The sequence below is a fragment of the Schistocerca serialis genome, chromosome 8, assembly GCF_023864345.2.
Source record: "Schistocerca serialis cubense isolate TAMUIC-IGC-003099 chromosome 8, iqSchSeri2.2, whole genome shotgun sequence".
Lineage (NCBI taxonomy): Eukaryota > Metazoa > Arthropoda > Insecta > Orthoptera > Acrididae > Schistocerca > Schistocerca serialis.
Window position 1 is genome coordinate 505,106,302 of NC_064645.1, and position 22,300 is coordinate 505,128,601.

A 22,300-nucleotide genomic window follows, 5' to 3' on the forward strand; every position below is an offset into this window, starting at 1 on the left:
ATTCTTATGGTTTTGGGGTGGGCCAACATGCACTCCTTGAAATGGAAGGAGGAGTAGAAGTTTTATTTTCACTTATAGTGGGGTCTCAACTATTATATCAGTTTTTATGGCCAGAGAAATTGCAAATATAATGGTACTGTACTTTTTTTATATCAATACAATTATTTAAGTATGAAAAAGACACCAAACTCTCATACTGTTACCATATCAAAAAATCCAACTAATAAATTATGAAACAGAACTGCTAGCCAGAATTTACTTTCAGGTGGTGGAATATAAAAGCAAGAGAGAGGCACTGTACTAGCTTTCAGTAATGTTGGGTCATTCCTTGGGGAGGAGAGGGAGTTAGTTTGAGGGAGCATAATAAGAAATGGCAGGTCTCTCAGAGAGCATAATAAGAAATGGCAGGTCTCTCAGACTCAAGGGTAAGTGACCTGTCCTTCCTTTTAACCTGCCCCAACCTATCCATCTTTCCTGTACATGTGTCCCTCTCATCCTGGAATTCAAGAACCACCATGTCCTTCTTAATCTTCCCCACTCAAGCTCTCTCCCCTCCACAAGGAAGGAACTAACAGTTTAAAAACTAGGATAATGTTGTCACTTTTACTTTTCTGTGTTTGTATTTGCAGTATTACATAATTTGCCTTCTGAAGGTGACTTTTCATTTTAATTGCAGTAAATTAATGCATAAAATGAAATCGGACAGATACACTATGTGATCAAAAGTAACCAGACACCCCAAAAACCATACGTTTTTTCATATTAGGTGCATTGTGCTGCCACCTACTGCCAGGTACTCCATATCAGTGACCTCAGTAGTCATTAGCCATTGTGAGAGAGCAGAAGGGGGTGCTCCACGGAACTCATGGACTTTGAACGTGATCAGGTGATTGGGTTTCACTTGTGCCATACATCTGTACATGAGATTTCCACACTCCTAAACATCCCTAGGTCCACTGTTTCTGATGTGATAGTGAGGTGGAAACGTGAAAGGACATGAACAGCACAAATGTTACAGGCCGACCTTGTCTGTTGACTGACAGAGACCGCTGGCATTTGAATAGGGTCATAATGTGTAATGGGCAGACATCTATCCAGATCATCACACAGGAATTCCAAACTGCATCAGGAGCCACTGCAAGTACTATGACAGTTAGGCAGGAGGTGAGAAACCTTGGATTTCGTGGTCGAGCGGCTGCTCATAAGCCACACATCATGCCGGTAAATGCCAAACAACGCATCACTTGGTGTAAGGAGCATAAACATTGGACAACTGAATAGTGGAAAAACATTGTTTGGAGTGATGAATAGCAGTACACGATGTGGCAATCCGATAGCAGGGTGTGGGTATGTCAAATGTCCTGTGAACGTCATCTGGCAGCAACAGAAAAATTTGGAGGTGTTGGTGTTATGGTGTGGTGGTGTTTTTCATGGAGGGGGGTTGTACCCCTTGTTGTTCTGCATGGCACTTCACAGCACAGGCCTTCATTGATGTTTTACACACCTTCTTTCTTCCCACTGTTGAAGAGCAATTCGGGGATGGCGACTGCATCTTTCAACATGATTGAGCACCCTCATAATGCACGACCTGTGGCAGAGTGGTTACACTACAATAACATCCCTGTAATGGACTGGCCTTCCCAGAGTCCTGACCTGAATCCTATTGAACAACTTTGGGATGTTTTGGAACTCCGACTTCATGCCAGGCCTCACCGACCGACATCGATACCTCTCCTCAGTGCAGCGCTCTGTGAAGAATGGGTTGCCATTCCACAAGAAACCTTACAGCATCTGACTGAACGTACGCCTGTGAGAGTGGAAGCTGTCATCAAGGTTAAGAGTGGGCCAATTGAATTTCAGCATTACTGATAGAGGCCGCCATGAACTTGTAAGTCATTTTCAGCCAAGTGTCTGGATGCTTTTGATCACATAGTGTATAATAGTTATATAAATTAACTCAAGTTAATCATGAGCTTTTCTGCTCAGTGTTCTGCTTGATTCCTTTATTCAGAAGTGGCACTATAGTCAGGAAGGAAAAAAAATATCAAAACTGATCACATACGCTTAATTTACATTTACATTTCAATTCTTTCCACATTTTTCATAAGGGAATTTTTGGCTAAATTCTTTCTGCATTTTATATCGAAATGCTCATGGGCTAACTATAGCCTTTGTTGTTGCTTGGGGAGGGGGGGGGGGGGGGATTTCCTATCTTCTGATTGTATAAAACTGTTGTATTTAATGTTTGTTCATTGTAATATTTGTTTATTATAAACCATATAATAATGTACTGCTTGATACTCCACAGATCTATGACCTGTATGACCCAGCTTTGTCAGAAAACAGCAGAAAAGGCTGCCCAATGACAGAAAACTTATGCTCCACCATTGATTGTGGCACACATGGCACTTGTAATGATGATACATCTAATGTTCACTGTGTCTGTGATGCTGGTTGGACAGGACATAGCTGCCTCACACCAACTGTACCAGCACGATTTGGCTATCACAGTTATGTAAAATTTTTGTTATCATTTGAACCCAGCAAATTCAGTATGCTTGTCCAGCTCAGGTTCAGAACAAGAGAACCAAACGGAGAACTGTTTCATTTCGCAGACCAGGAAAGCCAACTATATGCTGTACTTGGTGTATGTATCATATATTTTCAATCTGTAGTCCATTTTTTATATTGCTTTACATGTTATTAAACTGTACTGAATGAATATACACTGCCTGACAAAAAATGTTAACCACCTGGAAGGGGAGGAGGAAATTAGATGAAACTTCATTTGTTGAGAGAGCATATTGTGTTATTTAAGTGATCACAAAAGCTAGGCAAATTTATTAAGAACTTGGCAGTATGAACCTACTTATCAGTATGATGCTGCATCCCCTCTAGCTTGGAAGCATGCATCAATTTGGTTGGGAAAGGTGTCCTGAAGTCACTGTATCCTGTGACAAGCTGCCCACAAGTGTTTTAACTGGTCCATGTTATACTGGCACCGGAACAGATTTAATGTCTGAGATGGCCCCACATCTGTTGTATTTGGGACAGACCAGGATATCTTACTGGCCATGGGATTATCTCAAGATTATACAGACAGTTTGTAGAGATACATCCCATGTGTGGACAAGCATTGTCCTTTTGCAGCCTTGCACTATGATACTGTTGCATGTGAGGTAACATATGAGGATGCAGGATATCCAAGACATACCGTTGCGCTGCCAGAGTTCCCTCTGCCACAACCACCTACAGTCTAAAGTCATAGCCAATGGTTTTTCATGCCATGACACCATGAGTAACACTGCTGTGCCTCTCCAAAGCATTGGAAGAATGGGACTTCTCCCCAGGTTGCTACCATATTCACTAACAATTTTCATCGAGGGTAGAGATTCATTGCTGAACACAGTGTGATGTCATTCATGCTTCCCAGGCCACAGCACCCCTCCAAATGCTGCCATTTGTGTTGTGGTGTTAACAAAAACCCACGCATGGGATTGTAATTCTCTAGTCAAGAAGCTGCTAGTCTCCAACGGCAGTGTGATATGAAACAGAATGTTGCAGGCAGTCCATTTCTGATTCTCAGATGGCAGGCACAGATGTGAAGGGGTTACGACGTGCTTGGTGCCTAATAGGCAAGTCTCACTTTTGGTAGTCAGGTGTGGTCAAGTGGAATCTTGATGACAAGTATTCCAGCCCTCACATATCCAAGCAGTCCAACATCACACCACTGTCACATCTGAGTGCCCAACAAATCTGGTTGTTGTACGACTCAACCAGTCGGCCAAATGTAGACCCACAGTGAGGCCCCTTTCAAACTGTCAGGTGCAGATAACACTGTCTCTCATGAGAACACAGCACCTTTGTGTCCTTCACAATGATCACTCAGCATCTGGTGCTGTTCATGTCTGTTATATGTCCTACCAGGTCTGATAAGAACACTAAACATGAACAATACTAATGCACTCTGATCCCATTTACCTGTCACATAGGAGAATAACTCTGATCATTTACATACCCACTGATGATGGGTACTTGTATGAAGTTACATTAACATCTAACACTCCCTTTTGGCTGCCTCACTTTCTTTTGTCAGGCAGTGTTTTTTTTTTTTTTAATATGAATAAAATATAACAGACAGTTAAGGATGATACTAAAGAAGAGCTCAAGATTTCTGACCATTTCAGTATGTATATCTACTTCAGTGGCTTATCATTTGATGGCAGCAATTCTTTTCTTAACTAGGTGTATCTGCAGAACAATTCTGCTTGGATCTCTCCTTCAAAATGCAAGTGTTTCACAATACAGAACAATTAAAAGTTGCTGACAGTGAACAGCTTTGAGTATGGAAAGATAGAAATTATTGCTGTCTTCATTATATCATGTGGAACCATCAGAAAATATTGCATTATCATATTAAAGAATTAGAGTTTAGAACAGATACAGAGTAGGAATATAAATGTTACCTTTATTCAGTAGCGCTACTCTGTTCACAGGGCTACTTCATCTGAATCTTTGATTGAAGTTTTAAAAGGTACAAAACCACCAGATAGTACATTCTTAAAGATAACTATAGTTCCTTTGGCAGAAATGCTTCAGTAATGATTTCAGTCCTGTCTAAGACACTTTATTTTCATTGTGTAAGATGCATTATATTTCTTCTTTTTTCTTAACCTAAGAGGGGGAAGCCCACTTTAATTAGATTGGTAATAGTAAATACATGGGAGGTGGCACTAGCTTTCAAGTTTTACATCACTTTCTCTATCAATAAAGCTTTATAAAATGTAAATAATACGTAATTGTTTGAGAGATTGAAAAACTCTTACAATTTATTTGTTGGAACTCATGTGATTGGATTATGAATCAGAATAGATGGTCCTACCAATCAGTAGCCAAAACAAGGTAAAGTCAAGATTTCAGAAACACAAACCAAAAAAAGCAACCTTCCAGTTGTAATGGAAATTGGTGCAATACAAACGGCTTAGGGTGTAGTGACAACAACTCACAGAATGGTTGAGGTGCTGAGCCATTGATAGGCCCAAAAATAAGACTGAGAATGTTGCTAGCTTCCCAACAAATACTTCTTCAAAGCTATAGTCATATAGATGTACAATTCCACATCCTATTTACTACATTATGTAAGTATTGCAGTTCAACTGGGATGAGGGGTTGTGTGAGGTGGAGCAGGTTAAGGGAGAAACAAAGTGGGGAGCGCGAGAAGGATTGGGGTGGGGTGGCTGATAGTCAGTGGGGAGAGGCAGTAGGTGAATAGAATAGGAATGTGTCAATGCTGATCTTGTTCTGGCTGCAAGCAAGGAGAGTTGTGAGTAGTACACAATTACATGGAGGAGGAGTGGGGTGGAGGGGGAAACAGAACAGAGGATGAGACAGATGGTGGAGAAAAATAACATGAGCCCAGGATAAGTTACTTTGGTTTCCTGGGGCAGGGGCTAGCAGAGATTGAGGCAGGGTGGATTATAAGACCGAAAGATGCAATAGAACAACAACTCGCAGCTAAATAATTCATGGACACTGTTAGTAAAGGTTTAGGGTAGGATGCTACGAGGGGTGGAGTCCTGGCATCAAGTCAAGGTCAGGAGGCTGACAGAGTACTGTGCCAGGTAAGTGGGTTCACTAACTGAGAGGGTAGATAGTTGGTTGGGCCTGAAGGCATTAGTGAAAGATTATTACAATACTTAACATTCATTACCCACAAAATACAATTGACTCTATGACATCCAGGCAACCAGTTTGGGCAGGACTGGTTGTAGTGTACCACTGTGGAATGCACCAATCCTCACTCGGCCCACAGACAGTGGTGTGTCAGCTCAACAGCTGCAATGTCATGAGGTCAGTCACCTCACGTAAATAGGCATTCAGCCATGTCCATGCCAAGTGCAACTGCATACAGCTTAAGGGAAGTGATGCTCAGTGACCTATGACCCCATCATAGACTGCACACAGGCAAGGCATCTACCAGCTTCACTCAGAGTATATGAAGTCATGCAGAGAAGTGCTATGGCCTGCTGCCAAGAGAGAGAGAGAGAGCTGGCTCCTTTGAAGTCTGACGCAGGAATGGAGGCAGGCAGCAGCAGCAAATCGCCCACACAATGATGGATGACATTCTGCTCCCAGGCCTGACACATGGTGGCAGCCACAGATTCAAATCAGTCTTAACTTGGAAGTTGGCGCTGCAGCTCACAGCAAGCAAGTCCCTCCAGAGAGGACTTCCTGATCAACAGAAAATTGAAGGAGGCCAGATAAGCAGAGAGTCAATTGATACAGGCAGCCCCTCTTGACAGGTTTGCTGCAAACTGCATAGTACTCCACCAGCACAGAACTAGTATTCATACAGGACAAGATCATGTGCTTGTAAGGTATCCCTTACTTCAAGATTAGAGTGCATTTTACTTTATTTTCAGTTTTGCTATGTCACATACATGAAGTAAACATATCTGCACTGCAGTACATATGGAGTAAGGAGCAAGCAATTGGTTCCCATGCTAGCTGGCACAGGTGGTTGGCCATCTGGCACATTCAGAGCCAATGGGATCAGGTGCCAATGGAGAAATCGCTCATGACATCAGCAAGGATATACATGGGGAAAGTATATGTATTCTGGCACAAATCAAATAATTGTTATTAATAAATATTTGCTAACAAAAGTTGTCTTTTGCCACTTAGACATTAGGAGGAGTCTACAAGTCATAAATACTATCTTTCCATAATTTAACAATGCCAGGGAACATTGATATGAGTAAATAAATTAATAACATTGGCACAAGCAAAGATGTACAATCTTATATGAACTACACTGATTGAACACTCAAGTTATGGTCTGTGTTCTATAGTCGGCAGTTGTCAATAGGATGCCTGTCAATGCAGTCACACAGTAGACCGTGCTCTCGTACCATTAATAGTTAGCATATAATCAGTGTTTCCTAAATAAACGCACCGTAATGGCATCCATGTAAAAATTATTTGTACAAAAAAAACCTCATCCTGCTTCACTATGTGAAACATGTATTGCACTTTCAGAGTCTGACAGTGCTGCTATGGCTCTACAAGGTGGCATAAAACTATGAGAGCATCTCCACATAACAGGCAGGAAGAATTCCTATGTGGGAGCTCACTAAGTAAATTCAAAGACGAACTGGCTTAATTATCACAAAACCCGGTCAGTTATATTGTACACCCCTTATACCACCATCTATGGACTCACTGGCTAAACTGAGACATTTCTGGAGATTTAGTACAAGTGGGCAATTCTTGCATGCTGTGCTATGGTGGGCAGCAACGACATAATTCATTTCGGTTTTCCTATTTGGTCAGCTCTCTTGGTCACTCCAGGATTTCACAACTTCACCTTTCAGGTGGTCTTTTGTGCTGTGTCAGTAAACTGAATGGTTACTCTTGCATTGAACTTCAACTTTCTTGTGATACTTTGTGGAGCCACCATTATGATGATATTCCTTTGTCACTATGATGCCATTTTGGTACATTGCTTGCTCAGGTGCTCAACCCATACAGGGTGTAACAATAACTTCCATGTTCATTGTGGCACTATCATTCATGTTCACTGTGGCACTATCAGCAATTCTTTCTTACTGGAATTCTACCTGGCTATTGATCCATTTTGCTCAGCCTCTGACATTGCCAGGAAAGAACTCTGAAATTTTTTTCACTGCACCAAGTATATCATCATTCCAGATGACATGGTTTATGAAACAATCATTGACATTATACATGTTGTGTCCAGCAGCATGTTCTACTGGGTAGTCAACTCTGCTCTTGGCCACAGCTTGGCCATAGCTAGTCATTCATGTGGGCAGCAAGTTGGTGGTCATGCCCACATAAAATGAAGTGCAGACATTACAAGAAGTGATTGCTTTCAGAGACTGTTCTGTCTCTGATACGAGAGGATAAGCCTGTGACAGGACTGGTGTAGGATGCATTGGGTGGATGTATTGGCCTAGTCTTGTGCATGAGTCTTCCACAGGGTTACGATCCCTGTGGCTAGGGTTTGGAGGTAGGTATGGTGTAAAGATAATGCTAAGTTTAAGTGGACAGTGGATTACCAATTTAGAAGGGGTGCAAAGGATTGTGGGTAAGATATTATTCATTTCTGGAAATAATGATAAATAGTCAAAGCCATGGCAAAGGATATGGTTCAGTTGTTCCAGTGCAGGATGATACTGGGTAATGAGGAGTGTGCTCCTGTGCAGTTGGTTCCTTGGGGTAGTTGCAGGATTAGGGACTAGCTGCTGCTCCATATTCACCAGCATGTCTGTACAATGGTCCTAAATTCACTCATCCTGCTCTCAGCATCTCTTCTCCATAGTCTCTCTCACCCTGTGTTCTGTCTTCCCCTCCCAATTTGTAAAATTATTTAGAAATGATACCTGTATGGTACAAAAATTGGCAGTTGACCCTAAATACTGAAAAATGTGAGGTCATCCACGTGAGTGCTACATGGAATCCATTAAACTTCAGTTACACGATACATCTATCAAATCTACATCTACATCTACATTTATACTCCGCAAGCCACCCATCAGTGTGTGGTGGAGGGCACTTTACGTGCCACTGTCATTACCTCCCTTTCCTGTTCCAGTCACGTATGGTTCGTGGGAAGAACGACTGCCGGAAAGCCTTCGTGCGCACTCGAATCTCTCTAATTTTACATTTGTGATCTCCTCGGGAGGTATAAGTAGGAGGAAGCAATATATTCCATACCTCATCCAGAAACGCACCCTCTCAAAACCTGGACAGCAAGCTACACCACGATGCGGAGCACCTCTCTTGCAGAGTCTGCCACTTGAGTTTGCTAAACATCTCCGTAACACTATCACGCTTACCAAATAACCCTGTGACGAAACGTGCTGCTCTTCTTTAGATCTCCCCTATCTCCTCTGTCAACCCGACCTAGTACAGATCCCACACTGATGAGCAATACTCAAGTATTGGTCAAATGAGTATTTTGTAAGCCACCTCCTTTGTTGATGGACTACATTTTCTAAGGACTCTCCCAATGAATCTCAACCTGGCACTCGTCTTACCAACAATTAATTTTATATGATCATTCCACTTCAAATCATTCCGTATGCATACTCCCAGATATTTTACAGAAGTAACTGCTACCAGTGTTTGTTCTGCTATCATATAATCATACAATAAAGGATCCTTCTTTCTATGTATTCGCAATACATTACATTTGTCTATGTTAAAGGTCAGTTGCCACTCCCTGCATCAAGTGCCTATCCGCTGCAGATCTTCCTCCAAAGGCTGTAAATTCAACTAAGTGCCTTGGAATTACAATTACAAACAACTTAAATGGGAGAGAACACATAGAAAATGTTGTGAGAAAAGTGAACCAAAGACTGAAATTTATTGGCAGAACACTCAGAAGATACAATGGTTCTGCTAAAGAGACCACCTACACTATGCTTGGCTGTCCTCTTTTGGAGTACTGCTGCATGATGTAGGATCCTTATCAGATAGGATTAACAGAGTACATCAAGAAAGTTCCAAGAAGAGCAGCACATTTTGTATTATCAGGAAATAGGAGAGAGAGTGTAACAGACATGATACAGGAGTTGGGGTGGACATCATTAAAACAAAGGCATTTCTCATTGTGGCAGGATCTTCTCACAAATTTTCAACCACCAGCTTTCTCCTCTGAATGCGAAGATATTTTGTTGATGCTGACCTACATAGAGAGAAACAAAGATCATAATAAATCAGAGCTCACATGGAAAGGTATAAGTGTTTGTTTTTACTGCATGCTGTTCAAGAGTGAAATAATAGAAAATTCTTGTGAAGGTGTTTCGATGAACCCTCTGCCAGGCTCTTAAGTGTGATTTGCACAGTATCCATGTAGGTGTAGATGTAGATGTATAACCCACTCCTTCTCCATGTCACTGTGCACCGCACACAGCTACCCCTGCCTGTGGCCAGAATGAGCTCACTACTGTCACATTCCTATCTTGTTCACCTACTGCCTCTCCCTTCTAGGTGTCAACCACTCTTCCCCAGCCCCTCCCCCATTCACCACCTATTTTTCTCCCCTCATCCACTGACACAACCCCATGTCACAGATGGGCTGTAGGGTTGGCACAATGTAGTCAATTGGGACAGTGTAGTAGTGCAGGTGCATGTGTCTGTATGTGAATCTATAGCTCTGAAGAAGGATTTGTCCAAAAGCTAGAAATGTTCTTAGTCTTGCTTATGTATCTGTTAATGACTCAGTGCCTCAAATACTCTGTGGCTTGTTAACACTACTCCTCCACAATAATTATTGTGGAACATTAATACATTTCATTCAAGTCATTAATATGTCTGTGTTTCAACAAGAACCAACAGAATTTTCCATAAATATTTATGTATACATTTTAAATTGTCTGACAGACACATTCTTTGACACTGTTTTGTCTTTGTAAATGTTACAGCCAACTTTGCATGTGGTCAAAATATTTAGGTGTATGTATGCTGTTCTGCTCTGATTGTATGAACTTCTTCAAAAAATAACCATCAATAATATAAAATGATGCAAAACTTCCAAAGCAAATGGCACAAAACTAACTCAGTTCTTATCTTAGAAAGTTTTTTTTTATGTTGTTCTAGTTCCTTCTTAGCTACAATCACAGAAAAAGGTCCTTTTTTTTGCATCATTTTTGATGTATGGCATCACTACACTTTAATCACAATGAAAACAACCAACACTGCATGTTCAGCATTTGTTGTCTGTAATTATAAACATGGACATCCATCTGGCAATGAACTTTTTTGTTGAGAATGGGTAATGGTGCTATTTATTCTTAAGAAACTATGAACAGCAGCTTGCTGCTGTTTGACCTTTGTCTAGGTATTAACATTTAATAAAAAAGTGAGACATGCAGTCTGTACCTTTTGAAACCAAATGAGCAGTTCCTTTAAGAAAAATGATGGAAATGTAGAAATGTAAGAAAAAGAAGGGCAAATCATGAGATTTATAAGAATCTTCAAGTCTTGTACCAGAAGCTGATCACAAACTATTTTAGTCTGAGTCTCTGAACAATTGAATGTCAGTGCCTTTGAATGTTTCTAATTTTAACACATGATCATTAAATGACGTGTGATAGAAAAGCTCTCTCCAATGTAGGCAACTCGCAAATACTGAGAATTTTTTCTCAGTATCTATATTTGAGGATTGGTAACTACTGTTAGCTGCATTAAAATAGGTATGTACATAGTGTGTAACCCTTATTCTTATGGCACATAGCCAACTATTTTTCCATGATAACTATCAGTGTAACCAAGAGGACATTAAGTTAGCAATAGAAGATAAATAATAACTTGTATTAAATATAGAAGAGGAAGCAGTAGCTTTTTCAAGGCAGCAGCAGTCATGTTAGTTTTATATCTTAAATTTAGCCGCAGTAAGTGCAAATAAAGTATAGGAATTTAACAACAAATAACAATTAATTTAATTTCTAAGAGCTTTTCCACTTTGTTATAATTATCTATTGAGTGATTTTCCATTCCTGCAGATTTTCTTCCATCAGTGTAACACAATGAATGAACTGTCATCTTCTATAAGTACAGTATTTTCCCTGTTTCCTTGAACAATATTCCAAACTGGTTACAGTTTATTGTCAAAGGTGTTACTTCTGTAATGTTTACAGCTTTTCTTTGTATATGGAGACTGCAGGACTGTCTTGTTCAAAAATTCAGAAATTTTCTGTGAAGTGAAGACAGTAAGCTACTGCTGTTGACACTGGAGAAGTGTGTACCAGCAATTCTCATAACTTTCTTTGGATTTGACTGTGCTGCTGCCAGACCTCATTAGTGTACTAATACTTTGTACTGTACTATCATTGTTTTCATTTTATCTAGTTCATGCCTAATACTCAATCTCACTGTTATTAGCTTGACCATTTTCTAATTTCCATCTCTCTTTCTCCCTATTCCCTTCTCTCTCTGTGACTCTATCTGTTTATCTGTCACAATAAATACAACCAGATTTGTGAAGTTCAAGACCTCAACCTAATTACATATAAAGTTGATAGAGTATTTTCTTTAATTCAGTAGAAATATCATTAGTGAGACCCCATGCTGTTTAGGGGTGTGGAAACTAGTTTTCACAGAAACCACACAATGGGACTAGATAAAAAAATATGTATTGCAATAAAGTTGTAGATCCTGTCTTGAATTGTTCTACCGTTTTTATTATTATTATTATTATTATGGCAACAGACCACGAGTAACTGCCACCTACGAAGTGGAGAGTAAATGGTCTTTGGGGACTCATGGTTCTTTCGTTCAGTCTTGGGAACTTTGACTGCAGCGTGCATGCTGTGAATTTCTGTAGAGTTCTTCTTGTGTTTTGTGTAATTACATGAACTTAATAAAAGTGCCTGATTGTAATCGGTTGGAGTTTTCTGTGCACAGTCAGTCGCTACAGCCAGAAAACCCACATTGGTGACCCCGAGTTGCGAAAATACATTGCATTTGCTCACTGTGTACCACTGTTTTCGCGCCAATAGACAATGTTGCAACCTCCAGTTTTTCCCGCAGTGGAGAATGCCACAACTGCAGAATGGACAATTGACTGTGAAGCACAATGCTTTACCCCGTGTGCTACTAATACACCGGGAATGTTTGTATCTCCAGTGTTTGCCTCGACCGGCCGGACGACCCTAACCTCTGCCGGCACACCACACCGGGCACTGTATACATCAGGGTGGACACCTTCTACAGCATTCTACACTCGACAGAATGCTCCTCCAGGACAAGATCCCAGAAACCCTTCGCCCGAGTTTCTACCACAAAACATGGACAACGTGGCTGTCCAGTTTCGGGGTCCACTTGCAGGGCTGCCCCCTCCTCAGAGCGGTCTGCCATTTAATGTGTCCATCTCCATGTCAGTCAAAGGGGCACTCACATCAACTGCACCGGGCCATGTATACACCTACCCAACCTGCCACCCCACGCACACCTCGGGCGATGCACTTGCCGTGGTTCCGCCCTATCACTCAGTGCTCAATCGCAATCACATGCCTCTGCTCTAGATTTTGTCTGCATCAGCCGTTGATCCTTCCATGTCTGCCATACCCTGCTCATCGTATGGCTGTGCAGATTTCCTGCCTACAAGGACTGGATATTTTTTCGTGCCTTTCCTATACCCCCGCAAGCACTGGTCCCTGGTCGTTTTCCGAAACTGTCGCCATTACAACCAGACAACCCAGTGACATGGTTTATCTTGGTGGACAACATCTTGGACATACATGGTATTGCGGATGACAGCACTCATTTTGTGTGTTTAGTGAACCACCTGCATGACCACCCTGATCTCATCAGCGAATTGTTGCTGAATCCACCCAAGAGCAACAAATATGCCTCTGCCCATGAACTATTCATTGAATGCCTTTCTCATCTGCCAGCCGATACAATTCACAACATTATTTATGATGAGACTTTAGATGACAGAACCCCCTCACAGCTGTGGCGACGCTTCTGTGCGCAGGTCAGTACCAAGATCTTGCCAAACTCAGCGCTCTGGGCATCGTGGTTGGTGAAACTGCTGCAAGGACTACAATTACATTTGCTCCCACGTACTATAGCATCACTCGAGGATAAACTATGGCTGGTAGACCAGGCAAATGCCATTATTCGGCACCGCCACCTCCCTCCGTGCAGCACAGCACCTAATACCGCTGAGGTTGGTAATCCTGTGAGCATAATTCCACCATCAGATGGTAGAGGCCGGGCATGTGTGTATTGCGGGCAGCACACAGAACAGCAGCCATCTAGTGGCAAAGATCAGGAATCGCGACCGGGCCGGCAGCAGCCTCTCCCCATCCCAACCGGGCTAGCGCCTGCCCACCTGATGCTTCGGCTGGCGGGACAAGTACAGCTAACTCCACATATGCTGGTTCCACTCCAATTACAGGGATGCTGCTTGCAACTGCCACCCGCCCTGCGCATTCCCAAACACTGCACGCAGTAGACGCCACGGCTTGCAGATGCATGTAAGGGCGCCCATAGATGTTGCATTCTGTCAGATCCCCCACCCCATGGGAATGTCTTTACACCTTGGATGTTCGTGCCAGTATTTTGTCATTGATACCAGAGTAGACATTAGTGTCATACCTCCCACATTTACCATAATGGACATGACACCAGCTAAACTGTTCCTTCGAGCAGCAAATAAATCGTCACTTCATGTCAATGGTTTGGCTGAGTTACCTATTGACCTCATACCTGGCAAACAGTTCACTTGGTCCTTCTACACGGCTGACATAGAAGACCCAGTTTTAAGCATTGACCTCCTTTTTCATTTCGGACTGTCTCGCCCAGCTTTAGTCCGGCGATGCACTGCGTGGGACTTGGACACCACTGCCCCCCGACACCAGAGATGCGCCTCGTGGAACTTTGTCGCCGCCAACACGGACAGCTTCCCCAGCACATTAGGTTAGTGACTTTCACATGCTACCGATTCCTGTTCACGATGGCCGCCAAATGAGTTCACCAGCCCAGCTGAACGCTATCACGAATGGCGCAACACACAAAATTGTCACAACAGACGGGCTACTAGTGCATCATAAAGCACGCCAACTGCTGCCACTTAAGCTATGCCTCGCTAAGGCTGCAGTGGAGGAACTTCTGTGGGCAGGTATTGTTCATTCATTGGACAGTAACTGGTCTTCACCCATACATTTAGTTTCCAAAAAGATCTATCACTGCCTCAACGCGTGGACCGTATTAGACAATTATCTGACACTTCATATACAATACTTTGCGCAAGTATTTAGCAGGGCACGCATCTTCAGTGTTTTGGACTGCTGCAAGGAATATTTACAGATAAACATGGAACAGAGCAACATACCAAAGACAGTGTTGATCACACTTTTCGGCCTCTATGAATTTTGTTATGTGCCTTATGTTCTCAAAAATGCGGCCCTAACTTGGCAACATTTTATAGACTCACTTCTCTTTAACTGCACATACTGTTACGCATAACTCAACAACATACTCAATTTTTTCCTCCTCTGACAGAGAACATGAACTCCAGTTGGCCATGATACAGGACTTACTGACACGTAACAGAGCCGAGATCAATACCGATGAGTCACAAATCCTCTGCTCCACTGTCACTTTTCTGGGGTACACCACTCCCTCAGAAGGTATACGCCCCCCTCAGGAGCAGGTTGACTGCATTTGTGATCTACCCCTCCCAGTGTAGTTTCATGAATTACACTGGTTTTAAGGAATTTTCAGTTTCTATCATAACCTGCCGATGGTGGCAGCAATTCAAGCCCCTTTGACTGATGCACTGGCTGGGAAACAAACCTCAGGCAGTCACTGACTGCAGTGGTCTGACATCATGGTGAGAGCTTTTGAAGACCTTAAGTCAGCGTTAGCACATGGTGTCACTCTCGCCCACCCTTTGCCAGATGTCTGCATCTCTATTACAGCAGATTCAAGTGATTTTGCAATCGGTGCAGTCCTCCAACAGCATTCAGTGACATGACACAATCACTCCATTTCTTTTCCAAAAAACTATCTATGGCTCAATGTAAATCGTCAGCATTTGACAGAATTGCTTGCAGTTTATGAAGCTGTAAAATATTTCTGCACAGACATCGAAGGAAGGAACATAACTTTCACAGACCATTGCCCCCTCGTGGAGGCTATCCATAACCCTGCTGTTGACCTTCCCACACATAGGTTTTGGCAAATGGACTTAATTTGCCAATACACAACAGACATCCGTTACATCCGAGGTTCAGAAAATGTGTTGGCCGACTACCTATCACGTATCACTGCAATTTTGTTCCCCATTAATTTCGATGAATTGGCCCGCTTACAGAACAATGACGCTGAATTGCACAACTCCCGACTGGACCCAGATACTTCCCTCCAGATCATTTCCCGCAACCACTGTGCTCAGTCAGGCCACTGTGGTGCGATACGTCTGTGGGCACCACCCAGCATATTGTTCCCCCTGCTCTGCGACACCCAGTATTCGCTACATTACATAGCCTTTCACATCCTGGTGCTAAAGCTACTACACACCTTGTTACAGAACACTTTGTGTGGCTGGGTGTGAAGAGGGATTGTTGTACTTGGGCTCATGCTTGTTTACAGTGCCAGTGCAGCAAAGTCGGCAGGCACACACAACCCTGTCGAGGTAAATTTGACATCCCAAAAGGCCACTTCCAACACGTGCATCTGGACCTCTTAGGACCGTTACCCGTGTCTGGTGGTTTCAGGTATATCCTGTCTGTCATTAACCGTGTTACACATTGGGTGGAGGCAATACCCCTGCAGGACATCATAGCAGATTCCGTAGCCTGCATTCGTATCCTCCTGGATAGCTCAGTCCGGTTGCTCTACATCCATTGCCACTGACCAGGGAAGGCAGTTTGAATCCCTGCTGTTTAACAAACTCTGCATACTCTGTGGGGTGGATAGATTCTACACTACGGCTTGCCACCCACAGAGCAATGGACTGATCAAGCAGTGGCACAGGACTCTGAAAGCTGCTCTTGTATGCCACGGCATTGAGTGGTCGAACGCCCTTCCCTGGGTTATTTAGGAATACACACGGCTTACAAGACAGACCTCCAGGCTTCACTTGTGGAGGTCCTTTATGGTGAGACTCTAGTTTTCCCCAAAGAGTTTGACAACAATGAAGCAGTCGTCTACCTGTCTGACCTCCCCGCTCTAGTTGAACGTGTCCAGACACACATAGCTGTGATCCGCACGCCCCCTCCGTGACAACACAACTGTCCTTGGGTCTTTTTGCATTCAGCTCTGTACTCTTGCGAGTTTGTTATGTTGTGGGATGACGCAGTCAAACCAGCATTACAGTCACATCACTCTGGCCCGCATCGAATAGTGGCTCACATGGACAATACTAAGGACATTCCTGTCAGTGGCCGTCAGCAGATAGTTTCCCTTCAATGCGTGAAACCAGCCTGGATGATCACGGAATCTGTACCACACCCTCTCGAGTCAGGTGTTTCTCCGTCAGGTAATGACTCCGATCTCACACAGACCGCCTCCTCCCCTGTGCCCCGCCTTGATCATATGTGCACTGAGCCTACACCTGTGGGCAGCTCAGTTGTTGCATGTGACGATAGTCTACCCTTGTTTCACGCAGGCACTGAGTGTGACAATCCACAACCTCAGGCCCAACCACATGTTGCATGTGACATTACCCCATCGCAAGTGTCGGCATCCAATGCCCCCACAGAGTGTTCCAGTGTTTCTCCTGTACAATGTTATTTTTCCCCACCACCTCCCCTTGTGCCCCCTACGTCCACTGTTGACAAAATCTGCATCTCAATCAACGCCTCTGAGTGCCCACGTGACGAGCTTTACTTGCAACTCCACAAGGGATCCATCTTCGTCCTCTGCATAGGGGACACTTCAGGTGAATCCACCCCCATGTCACATATCACCATCCTGCACACAGTCCCCATCCCACATGGGGTGGATACGTCAGGCATAGCTACAACAGTTAGCACCGACAGGATGCTCAAGAATTGCATCCCCCTCTCCGCCTGTACTGCAACACCGACATCTTCTGTGCCAGTCCAGTTCACTCCTGCAGGTCGACCAGTTCGTTCCCCCCACCCCCCATTGGATGGCGGACTATACCAGCACTAGCCCACCCTGCACAGACAGCAAGGACTCTTTGCACATGCCTCTATCAACCAGCAAGCATCCCACAACACTACTACACAGGAAGACACCCACATCCTTCCCCCAGTGCTCCGCACTGCTGGGGGAGGCTCTGTGGCTACCACTGACTGCGAGTAACTGCCACCTACAAAGTGCAGAGTACACAGTCTTTGGGAACTCATGGTTCTTTGGTTCAGTCTTGGGGACTTTGGTTGCAATGTGCTTGCTGTGAATTTCTGTAGTGTTCTTCTTATGTTTTGTGTAATGACATGAACTTAATAAAGCCTGATCGTAATTGGTTGGAGTTTTCTGTGTGCAGTCAGTCACTACAGCCAGAAAACCCACATTTTAATTATTTAAACTAGAGTTGATGACATACACTATACCCAGAGGTTATTTACTACATTGTAAGAAGTGATGCAACTATAGGAATGATAAATTGTTATCTCATTTTGAGTTTGAGTGTAATGTATTGTTCTACACCACATTAAATTTTCCGCCATACTGTATTTTTTTTTTTTTTTTTTTTTTTTGTGCCTCTGTTTAGATCAAGCACCACCACTTACAGTTGTACTACAAGGTGATGGGTGTTTCCAGCATCGAACATCTTATCAGCCTTGATTTTGTTGCTGTGGATGATGGACAGTGGCACACAACTAAGGTAAGCAGTATATTCATAGAAGTTTACTCTTTCAGTTTCCTTATCTCCAGTTAGCTAGTTTCAGATTTTCACTCATCATTGGATGAACTGCAAATATGTTTCAAGTAATTATTCAGAACTTCTTTTTGCAATGTTTAAGCTAAGCATGTGCAGTCAACAAACCAGACTTGTGAAACAAATTTCTTACAGTATTATATGAACATTTGCAGAATGGTAACCATATCATTCATTCAGATTGTGCAGAATGTTCTTCAAACCAATCATGAACAGTTGTGGCCAAGTGACATCATTGTTTGGAGCCCATGAATTGCTGCAAATGGTCTCCAAGTACCTGAACATAACCATTTCCAGTCAATGACTGATTCAGTTTGACCAGATGATCCAGACCATTCCATGTTAACACAGCCCACACAATTATGGTGCCACTACCAGCTTGCAGAATGCCTTGTTGACAATTTGGGTCCATGGCTTCATGAGGTCTGTGCTACACTAAAACCCTGCAATCAGCTCCTGACAACTGAAATTGGGACTCTTGTCCAGGCCATGGCTTTCCAGTCATCAACAGTCACGAGACCAAGAGAGGGCTGCAGGCCATGCCTTGGTGTTAGTAAAGGCACTCATGTCACTTGTCTGCTGTCGTAGCCCATTAATGCCAAATTTCATCACACTGTCCTACTGGATACATTTGTCATATGTCCCAAATTGCTTTCTGCTCTTATTTCATATGAAGTAGGTTGTCTGCTAGCACTGGCAACTCTACACAAACACCACTGTTCTCAGTTGTTAAGTGAAGGCCAGTGGCCTCTGCATTGTCTGTGGTGAGAGGTAATGCCCAAAATTTGGTACTCTCGGCATGCTCTTGACACTATGGATCTCTGAATATTGAATTCCCTAATGGTCTCCAACATCGAATGTCCCATGCATTGAGCTCCAACTACCATTCCATGTTCAAAGTCTGTTAATTCCCATTGTGGCCATAATTATGTTGTTAACCTTTCCATTTGGATCACCTGAGTACAAATGACAACTCTGCCAAACACTTTCCTCTTATATCTTGTGTATGTGATGCTGCCACGATTTGCATATATGCACGTTCCTATCCCATGACTTTTGTCACCTCTGTATATGCGTAGCACAAGGGTGCAGTTTCAGGAGAGAACTGTGTGTGTGTGTGTGTGTGTGTGTGTGTGTGTGTGTGTGTGTGTGTGTGTGTGTGTGTGTAACAAATGTGATCTCTTCTCGATGTGATCGATTAATGCTATACTTCTGGATGTTGAATCAAGTTGTGTTTCTGTTTTGTGCATAATATTTTGATAATTGACCCAGTCATCTTCTTCAGGTGTTACAAGCATTGCTGTTATATGTACAACATGCCTGGACTCCAGCCAGGCAGCAAGTATACATAACAGCACTACTCACAGCACCTGAAGAAGATTAGTGGGTCAGCTGTCAAAATATTGGGCATAAAATGGACTCAACAACTCAGTTGAATAATTGGAAGAGCCACCTTTAATTTAAAAGAAGTTATGTTTTGAGTGTAACACCCCTTTAAATAGGTAGTGTGTAGATTTTAGTAATTAGGTGCTCTTCTTTTTCAAGCTGAGTAATGTTTTCTCTCTCACGAGAGTTAGAAAATTACATCCAGTGATCTAAGTGTCAAAAATTAGATGACAGTTAATACTGTGTTATGTTTGTCTTTTAGATACTGCATTAACAAAATGATATTGAAATTACTGACATTTTAGTAAGTTTCCAAGTGTCTCCACACAGTAAAACATCTATAGGTTCAAGGTTAATGACTATTTACTGCTACTTATTTTTTTTCTTTCACCGCATCTGTCAAAACTGTTTCTATGTCTGTATCTAATAATAATAATAATAATAAAGATTTTATTGTCTTTAGGCCATTACAGCAATTGACAACGTCAAATGAAGTTACAATTTATAATACAGTGTGATAAGGTATTGACTACTGAAATATTTTAGCTTATATTACAATCAATGTACAGTGGTTCATCTGTTAGATTACTGCATTTTACAGTTGAAGAATTCATTGATATCATAGAATGGGTGGGCAATAAACCATTCTTGCAGTCTTTCTTTGAATGTATGTTCAGGAAGATCCTGTATGGCATGTGGCAGCTTATTAAATAGCTTGTGCCCTGTGACTTCATAGCTATTTATTGATTTTGATAGTCTGTGGTAAGGCGTGTATATGTGTTTGATGCTTCTTGTGTTGTAACAATGTACATTTTCTCTACGTTTCACATCTTGTAGGTTCTTCTTCGTAAAGATTAAGACATTGTATATATAGAGGTTTATTACAGTCATAATTTTTTGTTTAGTAAATAAGGGTTTGCAGTGAGCCTTATGTGAAGAATTTGTAATTATCCTAATGGCTTTCTTCTGCAATAATAGGATGTCATGTATATGACTACAGTTACCCCGCAAGATAATGCCATAGGATATTATACTCTGGAAAAATGCAAAATAAGATGATCTGATGTATGTTTCAGGTACACAATTTCTGAGTTGTCTTAATAAATAAATTACTCTAGATAGTTTACTACTAATATAGTTTACATGTTGGCCCCAGGATAACTTTTCGTCTAAATAAACTCCCAGGAATTTAACAGAACTAGGGTCATCAGATAGTGGCTTGTCTCTTAGAGTGAAGATTATCTGCTGAGTTTTATTTTCATTTAGCAGGAAACTATTTGCTCTGAACCAATATGCTGCATGAGTGAGTGTATTTTCAGCACAGGTTTTAAGATCATTAAGACTGTTACTGCTATGGAGAAAAGTCGTATCATCTGCATACAATACAGTGGTGGATCTAATAAACGAGGGGAGGTCATTGATCATTATCAGAAACAGGAAGGGCCCCAGTACAGATCCCTGAGGCACACCTACTCTAACATTTTCTATGTTTGACATTTCCTTACCAACACAAACTACCTGTTTACGGTTGTTGAGATAAGCTTTTAATAGTCTGAGACTGTTTTCTTTGATGCCGTAGTATTCTAGTTTCTCTAGTAGTGGCATGTGCTCAACACAGTCGAAGGCCTTGCTTAGGTCACAGAATGAGACCTGAGCAAAGCCTTTGTTCTCAAAAACTTTGAGGATGTAACTGACTACCGTGTTGATTGCATCAATGGTCGACAGATTCTTCCTAAACCCGTATTGTGTAGCATTAATTATTCCTAGATTCTCAAAGTGAGATGATAATTGTTGGTACATGATGCATTCTATTACCTTGGAGAATGTGGGTACTATTGAAATAGGCCTGTAGCTAGATGGAGAGTCTTTATCTCCCTTTTTGTATACTGGGACGATCCTAGACAGTTTTAACTCATCAGGAAAATATCCCTCAAGTAAGCACTTGTTTATACAATGGGTTAAGGGGTAGAGAATGCAGTCACACACTTTTTTTAGCAGGTTGGATGATATGCCATATATATCTAAGCTATCAGATGATTTCAGTTGTTTTATGACCCCTTGTACATATCTAGGCGATACTTCAGAGAAGGTTACCATGCTTGTATTTAGTGACTGTCTACCCCAATTTTGGGAGAGTAACTCTGATCGACTAATGTCTGGTTTGATAAGTGCGTCTCCTATTTCTTTCACTGAATTAATAAAAAACTCATTGAGTGTTTGTGGTGGGATATTAATTTTGTCTTTTTTAGTATCTCTGGCAGCACTGTTAATTACTTTCCATGCAGTTTTGCATTTATTGGTGGAATTATGTATGCTGTTGGCATTGTAGGTTTTTTTGGCTTGCAGGATGGCTTTTTTGTATTCATTCCTGCATTCCACATAGGCTGATTTGGCACAGTCAGACTTCATACTATTGTATATGTTGTACAGTAACAAAACTTGTTTCTTTAGATCTGTCAGCTGTTTAGTGTACCATATATTTTGTCTGTTTTGAGATCTGGATTTGTGGCTGCTGTCCATTATTTTTAT

The 22,300-nt window shown here is 42.1% G+C and overlaps 1 protein-coding gene across 1 annotated transcript in view; it reads left to right on the forward strand.

The window, feature by feature from the left end:
- LOC126417095 (neural-cadherin-like) overlaps window positions 1-22,300 on the forward strand; it is a 304,885-nt gene that overhangs the window by 244,164 nt on the left and 38,421 nt on the right. Inside the window, exons 21-22 of the mRNA XM_050084990.1 lie at window positions 2,309-2,647; window positions 18,218-18,331. Of these exons, the coding sequence (XP_049940947.1) occupies window positions 2,309-2,647; window positions 18,218-18,331 (453 nt within the window). The remainder of the gene's footprint in view (window positions 1-2,308; window positions 2,648-18,217; window positions 18,332-22,300) is intronic.